The sequence below is a fragment of the Giraffa tippelskirchi genome, chromosome 9 (assembly GCF_054371585.1).
Source record: "Giraffa tippelskirchi isolate mGirTip1 chromosome 9, T2T-mGirTip1v1.2.pri, whole genome shotgun sequence".
NCBI classification, from domain to species: domain Eukaryota; kingdom Metazoa; phylum Chordata; class Mammalia; order Artiodactyla; family Giraffidae; genus Giraffa; species Giraffa tippelskirchi.
The window spans coordinates 84,906,597-84,921,381 of NC_137283.1; the positions used below are offsets into that span (position 1 = coordinate 84,906,597).

General features: G+C 37.5%; 1 protein-coding gene across 1 annotated transcript in view; it reads left to right on the plus strand.

Moving 5' to 3' along the window:
• The window catches only part of LOC145521682 (uncharacterized), a 253,574-nt gene that overhangs the window by 191,035 nt on the left and 47,754 nt on the right, over positions 1-14,785 (plus strand). The window contains exon 7 of the mRNA XM_081530497.1: positions 10,746-10,854. Coding sequence (XP_081386623.1) covers positions 10,746-10,773 — 28 coding nt within the window. The 3' untranslated portion in view covers positions 10,774-10,854. The remainder of the gene's footprint in view (positions 1-10,745; positions 10,855-14,785) is intronic.

Consider the following 14,785-nt stretch of genomic DNA (forward strand, 5'->3'; position numbering starts at 1 on the left):
ATTTCCACCTCCAGGATCTTGCAACCATCAGTCTACTATTCTATTCACTGCTTCTATGAGTTAACGTTTTTGTTTGTTCATTTTTAATTCCACATATAAGTGATAGAACGCAGTATTTGTTTTTCTTTGTCTGGCTTATATCACTTAGCCCTACAAGTCATTCAACTTTTCACAAATGTCAGGATTTTCATATTTTTTAGAGCTGAATAGTATTCCACTGAATATACTTAATATGTATATGTTCTGTTTTCTTTACCCATTCATCTGTTGATGAATACTGAAGTTGTTTCTATGTTTGGCTATTGTGAATAATGTTACAATGAACATGAGAGTACAGATATCTCTTCAAAATAATAATTTAGTTTCCTTAGGATACATACTCACACTCAGGAGTAGAATTACTGGATCATATGGTAGGACTATTTTTAGTTTCTTGAGGAACGTCCATACAGTAGTCCATAGGGGTTGCACCAATTAACATTCCCATCAGTAGTGTACAAGTGTGCCGTTTTCCTTACATCCTCACCAACATTTGTTATTTCCTGTTTTTGTTTTTTTTAAAAAAATAGACATCCTAACTGGTATGAAATGATATATCATTATAGTTTTGATTTTCGTATCCCCAACGATTAATTGATGTGCAATACATTTTCATGTGCATTTTGGCCATTTGTATGTCTTTCAAAGAACAAATCTTTGGAAAATTGTTGGCTTAGATCCCTTGGCTTACAAATTGGGCTATTTAAAAAATTTGTTTTTGCTATTCAGTTTTTGGCTTCTCTATATATTTTGGATATTAAGCCCTTAATCAGATACATGACTTTTTTCTATTTCTGTGAAAAATGCCTTTGAAATTTTGGTAGGGATTGCATCAAATCTGTAGATTGCTTGGGTTAGTATTTTAACAGTACTAACTCTTTCAATTCATGAATATGACAAATATTTCCACTTATTTGTGTATTCAATTTCTTTTAAATTGATGCTTATAGTTTTCAGTGTACAGATCTTTCACTTCCTTGATTAAATCTATTCCTGAATGTTTTCGTGTTTTTGATGCTCTTGTAAATGTGAGCATTTTTTAAAATTTCTCTTTCCAATAGTTCATTGCTGTTGTATAGAAATGCAATCAAATTTTTATATTGATTTTGCATCCTGCAATGTTATTAAATTAGTTTATTAGTTCTAACACTCTTTTTGTGGGTCTTTAGGGTTTTCTATATATAATGTTATGCCATCTACAAATAGGGACAGTTCTACTTCTTGCTTTCCAGTTTGGATTCCTTTATTATCCTGCCCCTCAACTCACCAGGTGCTCTGTCTAGAACTTCCAGTCCTATTTTGAATATAAACGCCAAAAGTAGACTAGCTTGTCTTGTTCCAGAAAAGCTTTCAGCTTTTTATTACGATGTTAGCTGTGAGCTTGCAATATATGACCTTTATTGTTTTGAGGTACATTCCTTTTGTACTCAACATATGAAAGTTTTTATGCTGGGCTGGAAGAAACACAAGCTGGAATCAAGATTGCCGGGAGAAGTATCAATAACCTTAGATATGCAGATGACACCACCCTCATGGCAGAAAGTGAAGAAGAGCTAAAGAGCCTCTTGACGAAAGTGAAAGAGGAGAATGAAAGCTCAACATTCAGAAAACTAAGATCATGGCATCTGGTCCCATCACTTCATGGGAAATAGATGGGGAAACAGTGCAAACAGTGTCAGACTTTATTTTTTGGGGCTCTAAAATCACTGCAGATGGTGATTGCAGCCATGAAATTAAAAGACGCTTACTCCTTGGAAGGAAGGTTATGGCCAACCTAGATAGCATATTTAAAAGCAGAGAGATTACTTTGCCAACAAAAGTCCATCTAGTCAAGGCTATGGCTTTTCCAGTGGTCATGTATGGATGTGAGAGTGGATGGTGAAGAAAGCTGAGCACCGCAGAATTGATGGTTTTGAACTGTGGTGTTGGAGAAGACTCTTGAGAGTCCCTTGGACTGCAAGGAGATCCAATCAATCCATCTGGAAGGAGAGCAATCCTGGATGTTCATTGGAAGGACTGATGTTGAAGCTGAAACTCCAATACTTTGGCCACCTCATGCAAAGAGTTGACTCATTGGAAAAGACCCTAATGCTGGGTAGGATTGGGGGCAGGAGGAGAAGGGTCGACAGAGGATGAGATGGTTGGATGGCATCACCAACTCGATGGATATGGGTTTGGGTAGACTCCGGGAGTTGGTGATGGACAGGGAGGCCTGGCGTGCTGCAATTCATGGGGTCGCAAAGAGTCGGACACGACTGAGCAACTGAACTGATAAAGTAGATAACTAATAAGCACTCACTGTATAGCACAGGGAACTCTAATGGAAATACAAAAAAGAGGAGCTATATGCATACATTTAGCTGATTCACTTTGCTGTATAGTAGAAACTAACACAGTATTGTAAAGCAACTATGTGTGTGAGCTCCGTTGTGTCCAATTCTTTGTGATTTCATGAACTGTAGCACACCAGGTCCCTCAGTCCATGGAATTTTTCAGGCAAGAATACTGGAGTGGGTGGCCATTTCCTACTCCAGGGGATCTTCCCAGCCCAGGGATTGAACCCACTTTTCCTGCATCTCCTGCATTGGCAAGTGGATTCTTTACCACTGTGCCACCTAGGAAGCCCAACACTCCAATTAAAAGAAAAAAAAAAAAAAGGAGGGAATGGCTTGCTCCATGGTAGAAGCAGAAAGTCTAGTGTCTTTTCCCTGTGTATTCGGTATCATTTCTGCCACATTTAGCTATATATCATATATCATATTCCTAGCTACTCTTTCATCCACAAAGCATGACGTGGATATCCCCAACAATATATAATCTATTGGATTGAAGTTAAACACTGAACTTCTGTTAACAGAGTAGACATGAAAGGCCATTAATATTCATCCAAATTGATATACCCACCCAGCAACAGTAATATACAGAGCTCAAGCAATGAAATAAGAATAGATGCATTTGGTAAAGGAAAAGATTGATAAACATGAAGTGGTCCAGAAACTCAGAAGAACTGGTCTCTGAGGGAGTCCCCTGCAGTGATGCTGGGTGACTAAGGGCCCTGGGGCTGAATAAGTGAGTCAACTGGGCAGGAACAGGGTTGCAGAGGAGAGGAACTGGAGATTCCACTCTAAGCCTAAGTCTGGTATGCGTGTGGACTCAGTCGTGTCTGTCTCTTTGTGACCCCGTGGACTGTAGCCCACTAGGCTCCTCTGTCCATGGAATACAGGCAAGAATACTAGAGTGGGTGGCCATTTCCTTCTCCAGGGGGTCTTCCCAACCCAGCGGTCAAACCCACATCTCTGGCATCTCCTGCACTGGCAGGTGGATTCTTTACCAGCTGAACCAGCGAGGAAGCCCAAAGTCTTGTAGTTAATTCTAAGCTTTAATAAAGATTGAGTAAATAAATTCACTGAAATTATTTATTGCACATTTGATACTGAATTCCGTATTTTAATTGTTGTATCAGCTTTTATTTGAGCATATGAACCTTGCTCCCCAACCTGCATTAACTTAATAATTATATTATAGATGCCTGTAGTGATTGGTGGGGGCCAGGGGTAAGATTTCTCAAAGACACACAATTTTATTATCTTACATTTTTCTGTGAGTGTCTTACAAATTATCCCTTCATCTTGCCAACCGAAATCCTTTTTCTGACAACAAATTTGACTGGCATTAAATATCTGAAAACCACCAATCATTTTCCCTTAGCCTATTTTATATTTAGCTAAAAATTCTCCACATGTTTGATTGGTATTAAAGCACCATCAGTTATGAGGAAATCTCAGCATTTAGCTCCAGATCAATGGAACAGATTATAATGGAAATTTAGAAAACAATATCTGTTGAAGGATAAAATGCATGAAAAATGCATATTATCATACTCTTGCTCTAACAAAGAATTTCAAAAACACTTCAAAAGAGAGATATTTGCGTTTCATTCATGCCCCTGAAGATGGCACTGATGATATTAAAACTTTCTTAGTTTTTGCAAGGTCCTTGTAAGGGTTAATCTGTGAGGTCTAGCTGTTTTCTTTGATTCCATGGACATTATCCTTTTCTCAGGGCATGAACCCAAGAGGGTAGTGAAATTTGTGGAAACTAGTTCAATCTGGGCTATCTGTCTCTCCACTGCACCAGCTCCCATAGTTTTAATTAAACTCAGTGTTTAGTAATCTCATCTACTTAATAAAGCAGTTATTGCATTTCTGATTTCCTTCCAAACATTTATAAAGGTCTACTCCAGGCTCTACTTGAGCAATAAAAATGCTGTCCTAGGAGTTTTGAGAACAGTTGGGAAGATACAGTGAGACAACAGAAGTGACCATCTGACCCTAAGTTAATGTGGTATTTTGTTTAAACAATAGTAGGTTACTAATAAGTCTGGCCTATGTTATATATGCTAGAAAAAGATCAGAATACATCATAGCATAGTACTTTAATACAGTGAAAACTTTTCATTCAGATGAGGTCAAGGTATGAACCTTGGCTCTATGCCCTGGCATTGTAACTTTACAAATATTGCTTATTCTCTCTGAATCTTGCTTTTTTTTTTTTTTTGTTTTTTTAGTTGTAAAACAAGAATAAAAACACCTAAATGAATAGACAAATATGCAGAACTTTACAAATGGTGTACACTCTCGATAATGACCCAGATCTGCCTAATAATTCTGCCAACCTTGTTTACCCCTCCTTAAATATTTCATGGATACATGAAACCCAGAAAAAGTCTTATATATAGTATATAATATAATTATATTTTGAAAATGTTGAAAAACTTAAAGTGAATAGTGCTTGATATCTTAGCAAGATTTTGCTACTATAAAGTGGGATGTATGTAAAAATTCAGTCACAATTGCTTTGTTTTTTCCCTCTCTTAAAATATAATGAGAAAACACCTCAGAGAACACAGGCAAGTTTACCCAGGAATGAATCTATGTCACCACAGAATGTTGACACCCTGCCTAGCAAAGTCTGTGGCACAAACTTGGCATGCAAATTGCTTGTTGAATATGAAATACAGTGTTTTTTGTTTTTTTTTTTGGTAATGATTTCTTATTTTGTTTGGCCCATTCAGATAAAGAGACAGAGGGTGAGAGAAACTAAAGAGCTAGTTCAAAGTAGCCCAGCTTATTTGGGTTGGAACCAGCATTCCAGTGGAGGATTGATTCTCTGCCCTTTTTTTCCCCCACTTCTTTTTTTTTTTTTTTTAATATTTATTTACTTATTTATTTATTTGGCTGCATCGGCTCTCTAGTTGCGGTACATGGGCTGTAGAGTGTGCGGGCTCAGTAGTTGTGACACACAGGTTTGCCCCTCAGCATATGGGATCTTAGTTCCCTAACCAGAGATTGAACCCACATCCCCTGCATTGCAAGGCAGATGCTTAACCATTGGACCATCAGAGAATTACCATATCACTTATTTTTTTCTGGAATTCCTATAGTACAAATCTTGATATGCTTGATGTTGTTTCAGAAACTTCTTAAAATACCCTCCTCAAAAAAAAAAAAAAAACTTTTTCTTTTTCCTGTTCAGTTTGTATGATTTCCACCACTCTGTCTTCCAGATAACTGATCTGTTTCTCTCTATCAGTCAATCTGTGATTGATTCCTCCTGGTATATTTTTTATTTAGATATTTTATTATTCAGCTCTGGACTTCTCTGGTGACACAAATGGTAAAGAACCTGCCTGCCAGTGTTGGAGACATAAAAGATTCTGGTTCGATCCCTGGGTCAGGAAGATCCCCTGAAGGAGGGCATGGCAACCTATTCCAGTATTCTTGCCTGGAGAATCCCATGGACAGTGGATCCTGGCAGGCTACGGTCCACGAAGTCGCAAAGAGTTAGATAAGACTGAAATGACATAGCACAGCACAGCACATTATTGAGCCTTAATTAGTTACTTTTATGTTTTCTAACCATGCCAAAATTCTCACTTTGTCCCTTCTCTTGAGTTTGGGGAGCAATTTTATCATCATTATTTTGAAGTCTGTTGGGTTGATCAGTTATCTTTATTTCATTTATTTTTTTCCCTCTTTTCTAACTTTGTCCTTTGTTTGGAACTTTGTCTCCTCATTTGCCTACTTCTTTGTGTTTACGTCTATGTATTAGGTTGGCTATATTTCTTTTTTTGGAGAAGTAGCATTACACAGGCTTTCCTGGTGTAATGACTCAGATTCACTCCCTGGGTCAGGAAGACCCCATGGAGAAGGGAAAGACAACCCACTCCATACTCTTGCCTGGAGAATTCCATGCACAGAGGAGCCTGGAGGGCTACAGTCCATGAGGTCTCAAAGAGTCAGACACAACTGAGAGACTAACGCTTTCACTTTCAGCCTTATGCAGGAGATGGCTTTGGAGACTTAGCAGCACACTCCACTCTGGCCCCCAGGGTAGATGCTCTAAGGAAGTCCCGTATATGGACTGTGTGTGCCCTCTGTTGGGCAGATCTGACTACTGTGGCCCCCTGGCAGGTGAGATTGGCCCCTGACCTGGCCTGCTGCAGTTCTCTCCCTTGTGTTGTTCCTGTGGTTGTATGGTGGGTGTGGCAGGCTTCTATAGTGGCTGGTGGCAATGACCCGTGACCTGAGAGTGTTGGTGGGTAGGGTAGGCACCTCCAGGCTGACTGTCTGGCCCAATCCCACATGCTGCTGTAGGCCCACTGGTGGAGAAGGCTGTCATTAATTGTCTGGAGGGAGGATTCCAAAATGGCCCTTGCCAGCTTTGGTGTCAGCATGGTAGAATTACACCTTTAAAGTGGCTTCTTCCAGCATCTCTGTGGCCAGGGAGACCCAGCTGCCTCCTGCTCTCCAGGGGGCTGTCCATGATCAGCAAACTGGTCTGACCCAGGTACCTCTCAAACTGCCGCCTCTGGACTGGGGTTCAGAGCCTGTGAGGTCTTGTGTGTGCCCTGTAAGAATGGTCTTTCTTCCCAGTAGCCCTCTGGTTTTTCTGAATGTGAGCCCTCCTGATTTTCAAAGCTGGGTGTCCTGGGGACTCATCTTCCCAGTGCAGGACCCTTCAGCTGGGGAGTCTGATGTAGGTTTAGACCCTTTGCTTCTCAGGAGGACCTCTATGGGTGTGATATCCCTCTCATTTTTGGGTCATCAGCCCAGGCATGTTAATCCTGACTTGATTGCGTCTTTACCCCTCTTAATGGTCTCATTTGGCTCCTTATTTATATCTTTAACTGTGGAAACTTTTTTCTGCTAGCCTAAAAGTCATTGTCGTAGATAGTTGCTCTGTAGGTAATTGTAATTTTGGCATATCCATGGGAGGAGATGAGTTCAGGGTCTTCCTATTCTGCCATCTAGATTCTTCAGCTGTGAGTTTTAAATGACTGTACATGGATGTAGAGTAATTTATTTAACCATATCCTTATTGTTGAAGAGGTAAATTGTTCCCATAAAAGCTTATATAGATTTTACACAAGTAATATATTACTAAAGCTTCATTTAGAAATGGATTTATGAACACCAAGAAGGTGCAAGTATTTACTGTCAAATTTAAATAAGTATGTTAGACTTAATAGAGGATAAAAATAAAACATGACCTATAGAAGTAAAACTAGAGTGTTCAGAGAGGTTAGTCAGTCCCCAGATTCTTTTGTGGAGCCAAATTTACCTTTAGGTTCAAGGATGACTATACCAGAAAAAAATGAATGCCACATTTTGCAAGGATAAATCAGAGCCATAAGTTAGAGGAGACAATTTGAATGAGCAATATTTGGTGTTCAGAGATCCTGACTGCACAGGTTTTGTGAGAGTCTGTAGAATACACAAAAATTATATTTGGAGAATGCTTGTTGCCGTCTCCCCTTCCTATCTCTGGGAGCCACACTGTTTTACAATGGGAAGGTCATTAGGACTAGAAAGGAATATGTCATTCTTGGTTTCGGGAAGTATTAGCTTTTGAGGATACTGTGATACAATCTAATGTTTGGAAAAAATCAGTGCAATGGGTGTCATTAAGATTTTTAAGAAGTCTCTTTTCAAGCTTCAACTCCTTGGTCTTTAATCTAGGCTATTTATGGATATAATTATTTGTTGTTGTTTAGTCGCTAAGTCATGTCTGACTCTTGCGACACCATGGACTATAGCCCACCAGTCTCCCCTATCTGTGGATTTCTTCAGGCAAGGATACTGGAGTGGGAAGCCATTCCCTTCTCCAGGGTATCCTCCTAGATCAGGGATTGAACTCACATCTCCTGCATTGATGGGTGGATTCTTTACCATTGAGCCACTAAGGAAGCCTATCTAATTATCTGCCTGTGCATTCACATCACTGGACTTGGTGGCATTTAGTGAACATCTATTCCCTAAATTGGATCTGGGTTAGATTTGAATACTCTATATGTGGGAAATAATTTTGAAATTATAGGAAGTATCTCACCTTCACTTGTTACTATTGGTTCTCAATTAAGGATGAATTTTTCTTTCTTCTTCCCAAGGAACATTTGGTAATGTCTGGAGATATTTTTAGTTGATACAACTTGGCATCTAGCAAGTAGAGAGGAGGGACACTGATGAACAGCCTACAATACACAGGACAGTCCCCACAACAGAGAATTCTCTGTTAGTAACAGCTCTAAATGCTAGTAACACTGAGACACCATGCAGTGAGCAGTCTCATGTAACAACTAGTTTTCTAACAGGTTCTGATGTCATTTTAACTTATGACATATTTAGAAAATCTTATGCATTCTCAATAGGTGTTGGGATGTCACTGTCTTAAGACTTTTTGTACAATATTAAATATATATTTATATATACATATAAATACATATGTAATGGATTCCTTGCTCTGTCAAAATTGATATTAGAAAGGTACAAAGTGAGTGACCTCTCCTGAATACCTCACTTATACAATGTATTTTCTTACTTACATAAGCTATTCCACAGATTGAGAGAAAAATGGTGCTCTTCCCCCATAGTTTTCAAATCATAGACTTTTATTTTCTTCCTAGAAACAGCGACCACGTCTACCAGCAGAGGCTGGTAGTGTGACTCAAAAGAACAGCCGTCAGATTCACAGCTTGAAGCAAAATGCTTTGATTGCCGAAGTCTTTCCTAATAAATTGTGCTCCCTCTTTGCCAGGGTAGAAAACACTTGAAGTAACAGAGAGAGTTGCCCCTGGCTGGTGGGGGAAGAGGAGGGATAACTTAACACTTCCTTTTCCACCCTGACTTTTTATTCCTCTAGTTTTCTTTCTGCCTTCCATTTCCTAGAACTCTTTTTTTTTTTTTTGGCTTAAACCACATAAATTTATTATCTTATAGCTGTGGAGGTCAGAAGTTCAAAATGGCCTTCCTGGGCTAAAATAAAGATGTTGGCCAGGCTGCATTCCATTTTTCTGCCTTTTCCAGCTACTAGGGGCTGCCTGCATCCTTTGGCTCATGGTCCCTCCTTCCATCTTCAAAGCCAGGAATGTAATAGGCATCACCTCCATGAGCTTTCTTAAGTCTCTCTCCTTTCCTTTTTATTCATCTTGATTGCGGTGATGTTTTCACCTTACATGCCTGAGTCCAAATGCATCAAAGAGTGTACATTAACTAGGCGCAATTTTTGTATACACAATTGTATGTAAATAAGGCTCTTCATAAAACAAATTCCAGCATGGGATTCTCCAGGCAAGAATACTGGAGTGGGTTGTCATGCCCCCCTCCAGGGGATCTTCCCAATGCAGGGATCAAACCTGCGTCTCACATCTTCTGAATTGGCAGGTAGGTTCTTTACCAGAAGGATCTTGAGATGGGGACATTATCCTGGATTATTCAGAAGGGTCTAGTGTAATCTCAGGGGTCCTTATAAATCAAAGAGGGAGAACTTCCCTGATAGTCCAGGAGTTAAGACTCTGCCTGCCAGTGCAGGGGACACAGGTTTGATCCCTGGTCCAGGAAGATTCCATGTGTCACGGAACAACTAAGTCTGTGGACCACAACGACTGAAACCCACACATCACAGCCTGTGCTTTGCAACAAGAGAAGTCACTGCAGCAAGAAGCTACAGCAGTGAGAAGCCCGCATGCTGCAACTAGAGAAAGCCTGTGCACAGCAATGAAGACCCAGTGCAGCCCATAAATACATAAGTAATGTTTTTAAAAAAATCGAAGAGGGAAACAGGAGAATCAGAGAGAGATGTGAAGATGCTACATTTCCTAGAACTCTTAATGCTCAGCTTGGCTGGAATTAATGACATGTCTTGGTCAGAAACCATCAGGATAAATTGTCACTTTATGCACATTCCACAGTTTTTCATTTTATGGTTTCCACTTGTCTCTCACTTCTCATCTACACTAGACTCGAAGCACAATTCATCAATCAGTGATTCCCAAATGTGAGTAAGCATTGCAATTAAAATGGGTAGATATTAACACAAAGATTTCTAAGACCACTTCACAGATATTTTGACTCTGGCATAGAGCCTCAGGATCCATACTATTAACAAACAACCTTGGTAAATCTGAAATAATGCTACTAGAATTTATAATTCATTGCTCAAATATCCCAGAACTTTCTCCATAGCAGCCCCCAACCCACCTTCTGCCTAGACTATACTTTTAACCTCTTCTGTGGAGTTTTTCCTGAACTTCCCAGGCTGACTTGACCATTCCTACCTCTGTGTCTCCATAGCACTTTTCTTACATGTCTGTTGTTAAAGCAAATGTAATAATGCACAGAATTTAATTTTGTTGTGTTATTTTACAGGTCAGATTGTGAATTCCTAAAGGAATAAATACTTCTTAAAAGAATTACTGCAAGACTACAATTTGTACCAAATTAGGTGTACCTCAAGCATCATGCAGAAATCTTGGAGGTTAGAGCTGCCAGTTGTAGAAAAATTTGAAAAAATATTCTTCAAGTAAATTTTGCCTGTAATTGTTTAGGAATTACTTTGGTTTTTAACTCCCTTCACAAAGATGACTCCTCATTAATCTTAGGATTAACAGAAATATTTGAACACATGATGAAATATATAATGATAATAAGTAACAAATATGTAAAATAATACTAATTAATACATACACATACATATGATAGTAGAAAAATACACTAAATATACTGCGAACATACACTGTGAAAAATTTTCAGTGTGATTAATTAAATCTGGGGGCTTCCCTGGTGGCTCAGATGGTAAAGAATCTGCCTTCAATGCAGGGGACTTGGGTTGGGAAGACCTCCTGGAGAAGCGAATGGATTCCCCACTCCAGTATTCTTGCCTGGAGAATCTCATGGATAGAGGAGCCTGTCAGGCTACAGTCCATGGGATCACAGAGTCAGACACGACTAAGTGACTAAGACACAATTAAATCTGAGATATATTTTTCATATTGTAAGGAGAACATCAATTTAAATAAGAGGCTTTATTCTCTCTGTTGAAAACTGGGGGAGATTTCCCTCTCCATCTTATTCTTAGAGTATTTGCCACATAGAAAATGAAAGTAAATACTTTCTCATCTGTTTGAAGTGCATGTGAATTATTTTGAAGACTAGATAGGACTTTTATAAATTTTGTAACCCAAAAATGACTTTCTCAAGAATCTGGGAGTCATTTCTTTGAAACAAAAACATCAAAGAGGTGGCACCCCTATCTTCCAGTTTCTGTGGGAAGGTAGGGGTCTCACTTTGTGGGTGCCTCACTTCAAGACACAAAGCTACCTTCCTTCCACAAAGATGGGGCATTTATATTTTCCTCCTGTTAATTTTAATTAGGTAACACAGATGATCACCCCAATTACCAAGTAAAGCTAGGATGAATTAGGTGTGACAAATGAAGTTGCAAAAACTCCTCTTATTTAAGAACTAGTTATTGCTTGAAAACGTGTGCATTGTATCTGCTCAACTATAGAAAAAAAGAAGGGGTGAAAATTCCTTCTGTTTTTGCAGTCACTTAGTTGATTGACTGTGATGTCTATCACATTCTGGTTTAATGCTTATTCAGTGATGAAAGTGTTTTCTTTCTCTACTTGTTTTGGGAAAGCATATCTATGTCTGGGAGATTTTGTTTTTAGTTATATTTACCTTCAATTTTTTTTTTTTCTGTTTAGTTCATATAAGTTCTATAATGAACTATTTGTTTAAATACAAATTAGACATTTACTTGTAATATTTTTTCCCTACATCAAGAGAAGCCACTTTTTTTCCCCTTTGGCTTTTCACCTAAAAGATAATTGAGAGGAAGTGTGGCCAGCTGGTAAGGAAGATGAGCATCAAATATTTATTTGATGTATTTTTGTTGAGTGTTAACTTACCAAAAGTATTACAAGGAAATTTCTAATTTGCATTTAAATGGACAGTTCATTATAGAACTTATGTTAATTAAACAGAAAAAAAAATGAAGATAAATATAATTAACATGGAATGATAAAAGGTCATACCCACCTTAAAGGTCATTTAGTCTAACTGAAGACACAGGTATGTTCCAGGTAATACAGAGAAGCTAAGGAAGATGGTGAAGACAGACTTATTTTCTATAGTCTGAGGAAGTGACTGTTTACCATCAGGGATCTAGATTGTAATGTACCAATTTTAAGGAGTAACTTGCTTTGTTGACTGACAACTCTAAAATCAAGATGAAGGCGATATTTTTCATCAATGATAACAAGCCATGGTTGATGTGAAGAGCTTTTTTTCTTTTTGTAACTGTAATAGTTTATCTTATTTTCAAACTGACTATAAACTGCTAACCACTGTTTTGTCGTTGTTGCTGTTTAGTTGGTAAGTCGTGTCTGACTCTTTTGTGACCACATGGAGATTAAGATACTAACTGCCCAAGTATGTTCCTACCAAAAACTTCTACCTTCACTCAGAATGGATCATAAATCTAAATGTAAAACATGAAATCATAAAATTTTAAGAAGAAAATGTAGGAAAACATTTTTGTGACCTGAGGTCAGGTGAAGAGTTTTTGGACATGACAACAGCAGAACTGTTTATATGTCAAGGAAAATAAGCAAATTGGACTTTTGGTCTGTATTTGTGAAAAACGCTGCCATGAGAGTGACAAGACAAGATACAGACTGGGAGAAAGTGTTTCAAATTCACTGTATAACAAAAGACTTACAGTAAGAATATAAAATAAGCAACTTCATTAGAAAATAGGTCAAAGTCTTGCCTTAGAGTTGAACTTGTATGATGTTAGCAGATCCATGCTGGCTTTTTAAATTTAAATTAGTATCTGCATGAGATATTTTTTCATTTGTTTACTATTCAGACATTTTTTTCCTTATATTTAAGGTGTTTAATGTAGGCAACTTATAGTTGGATTTTGAACAATCTTTTCCCTTTAATATTGTATCATTATATGTATAGGAATTATAAATAAGCTTACATTTTATTTTCATTGCTTCATGTTTCTTTCTTTATGATTTTCTCTTGGATTAGTTAAGTTTTCAAAAATCATTACATTTCTTCATCTTATTCTGTAATCTGTTAGTTCTAGCTCTTCTTTTATTGCTCTCCTGGAGTTTACAACACACAGTGTTCGTCTTTGACTTATAGTTCTTTTTAAATTGGTATTTTAATTCTCCCCAGAAAATTATGTTAAATCAGAACTCTAACTATAGTCACCACAGTAATTGCCATAAATCTCATTCTTCATATATTTTAAACTTCAACACATTTTTCTTATTGTTTTAAATAATCTGTACAAAATTAGATTTAGGTACACTTTTAATCTCTATGGTACTGTTCATGCCTTTATGCATTGCCATAATTTCAACTGGAATGAATTTTCTTTTGCTGGAGAATTTCTGCCTTATTGTTATTTTCAGTGTGATTCTTCCAGTAAGATAGTCTCTCAACCTCTGTTTCACTAAAACTATGGTATTTGCCTACATTTTTTGTGACTAGATCCTGATTTTAATGGTTGCCATTTTTGTTAACTACATTTTAGAAGGAAATTATCAATAGTTTTAGAGTTCTAGGTTTGCAATTATCTTCTGTCTGGACTTTAAGGATGTTATCACTGAGTGTTCTGGCTTCCACCATTTCTTTAAGTCCGTTGTCAGTATTTGTTCTTTGAAAGGAGTTTTTTTGAAAGACTCTTAAGGTATCTTTTTCTTTGGTTTTCAGTGGATTTACTGGTCTGACTTTCTTTGTAATTGTGTTGCATGAAATTTTAGAGAATCTTAATGCTTTGGAAAGTTTTGAATTATTTTAGGCCTGTATCACTTCTAAAATTACCATTTTCTCTCTGTTTATTTCCAGAACTTGCAAAATTACATGTGCTACAGCTTTCCTATATCCCAATCATTTTTTTTCAATTGGAGTATAATTGTCTTACAATGTTATATTGGTTTCAGATGTAAAACTCAGTGATTTGATATTTTGATACATTACAAAATGATCCCAACAAGTCTATTTATTGTCACTATTAAAGTTATTAAATTATTGACTCTATGCTCCCAATGTTATACTTTATATCTATGTGACTTATTTATTATGTAACTCATCCTTCCACAGCCTTCCTCTCTGGCAACCACCATCTTGTTCTCTGTTTCTGTGAGTCTGTTTCTGTTTTGTTATATTTGTCCTTTTGCTTTGATTTTTAAATATCATGTATACATAAAATCATAAGTTATTTATCATCTTCTGCCTGATCTAATTTCACTTAACAAAATACCCTATAGGTGCATCTATGTCATTACAAATGGAAGATTTCAGTCTTTTTTAGGACTGAATAATAATTTCTTTATCCATTTATTTACCTGTAAGGACCTAGGTTGTTTCCATGAGTTGGCTATTTA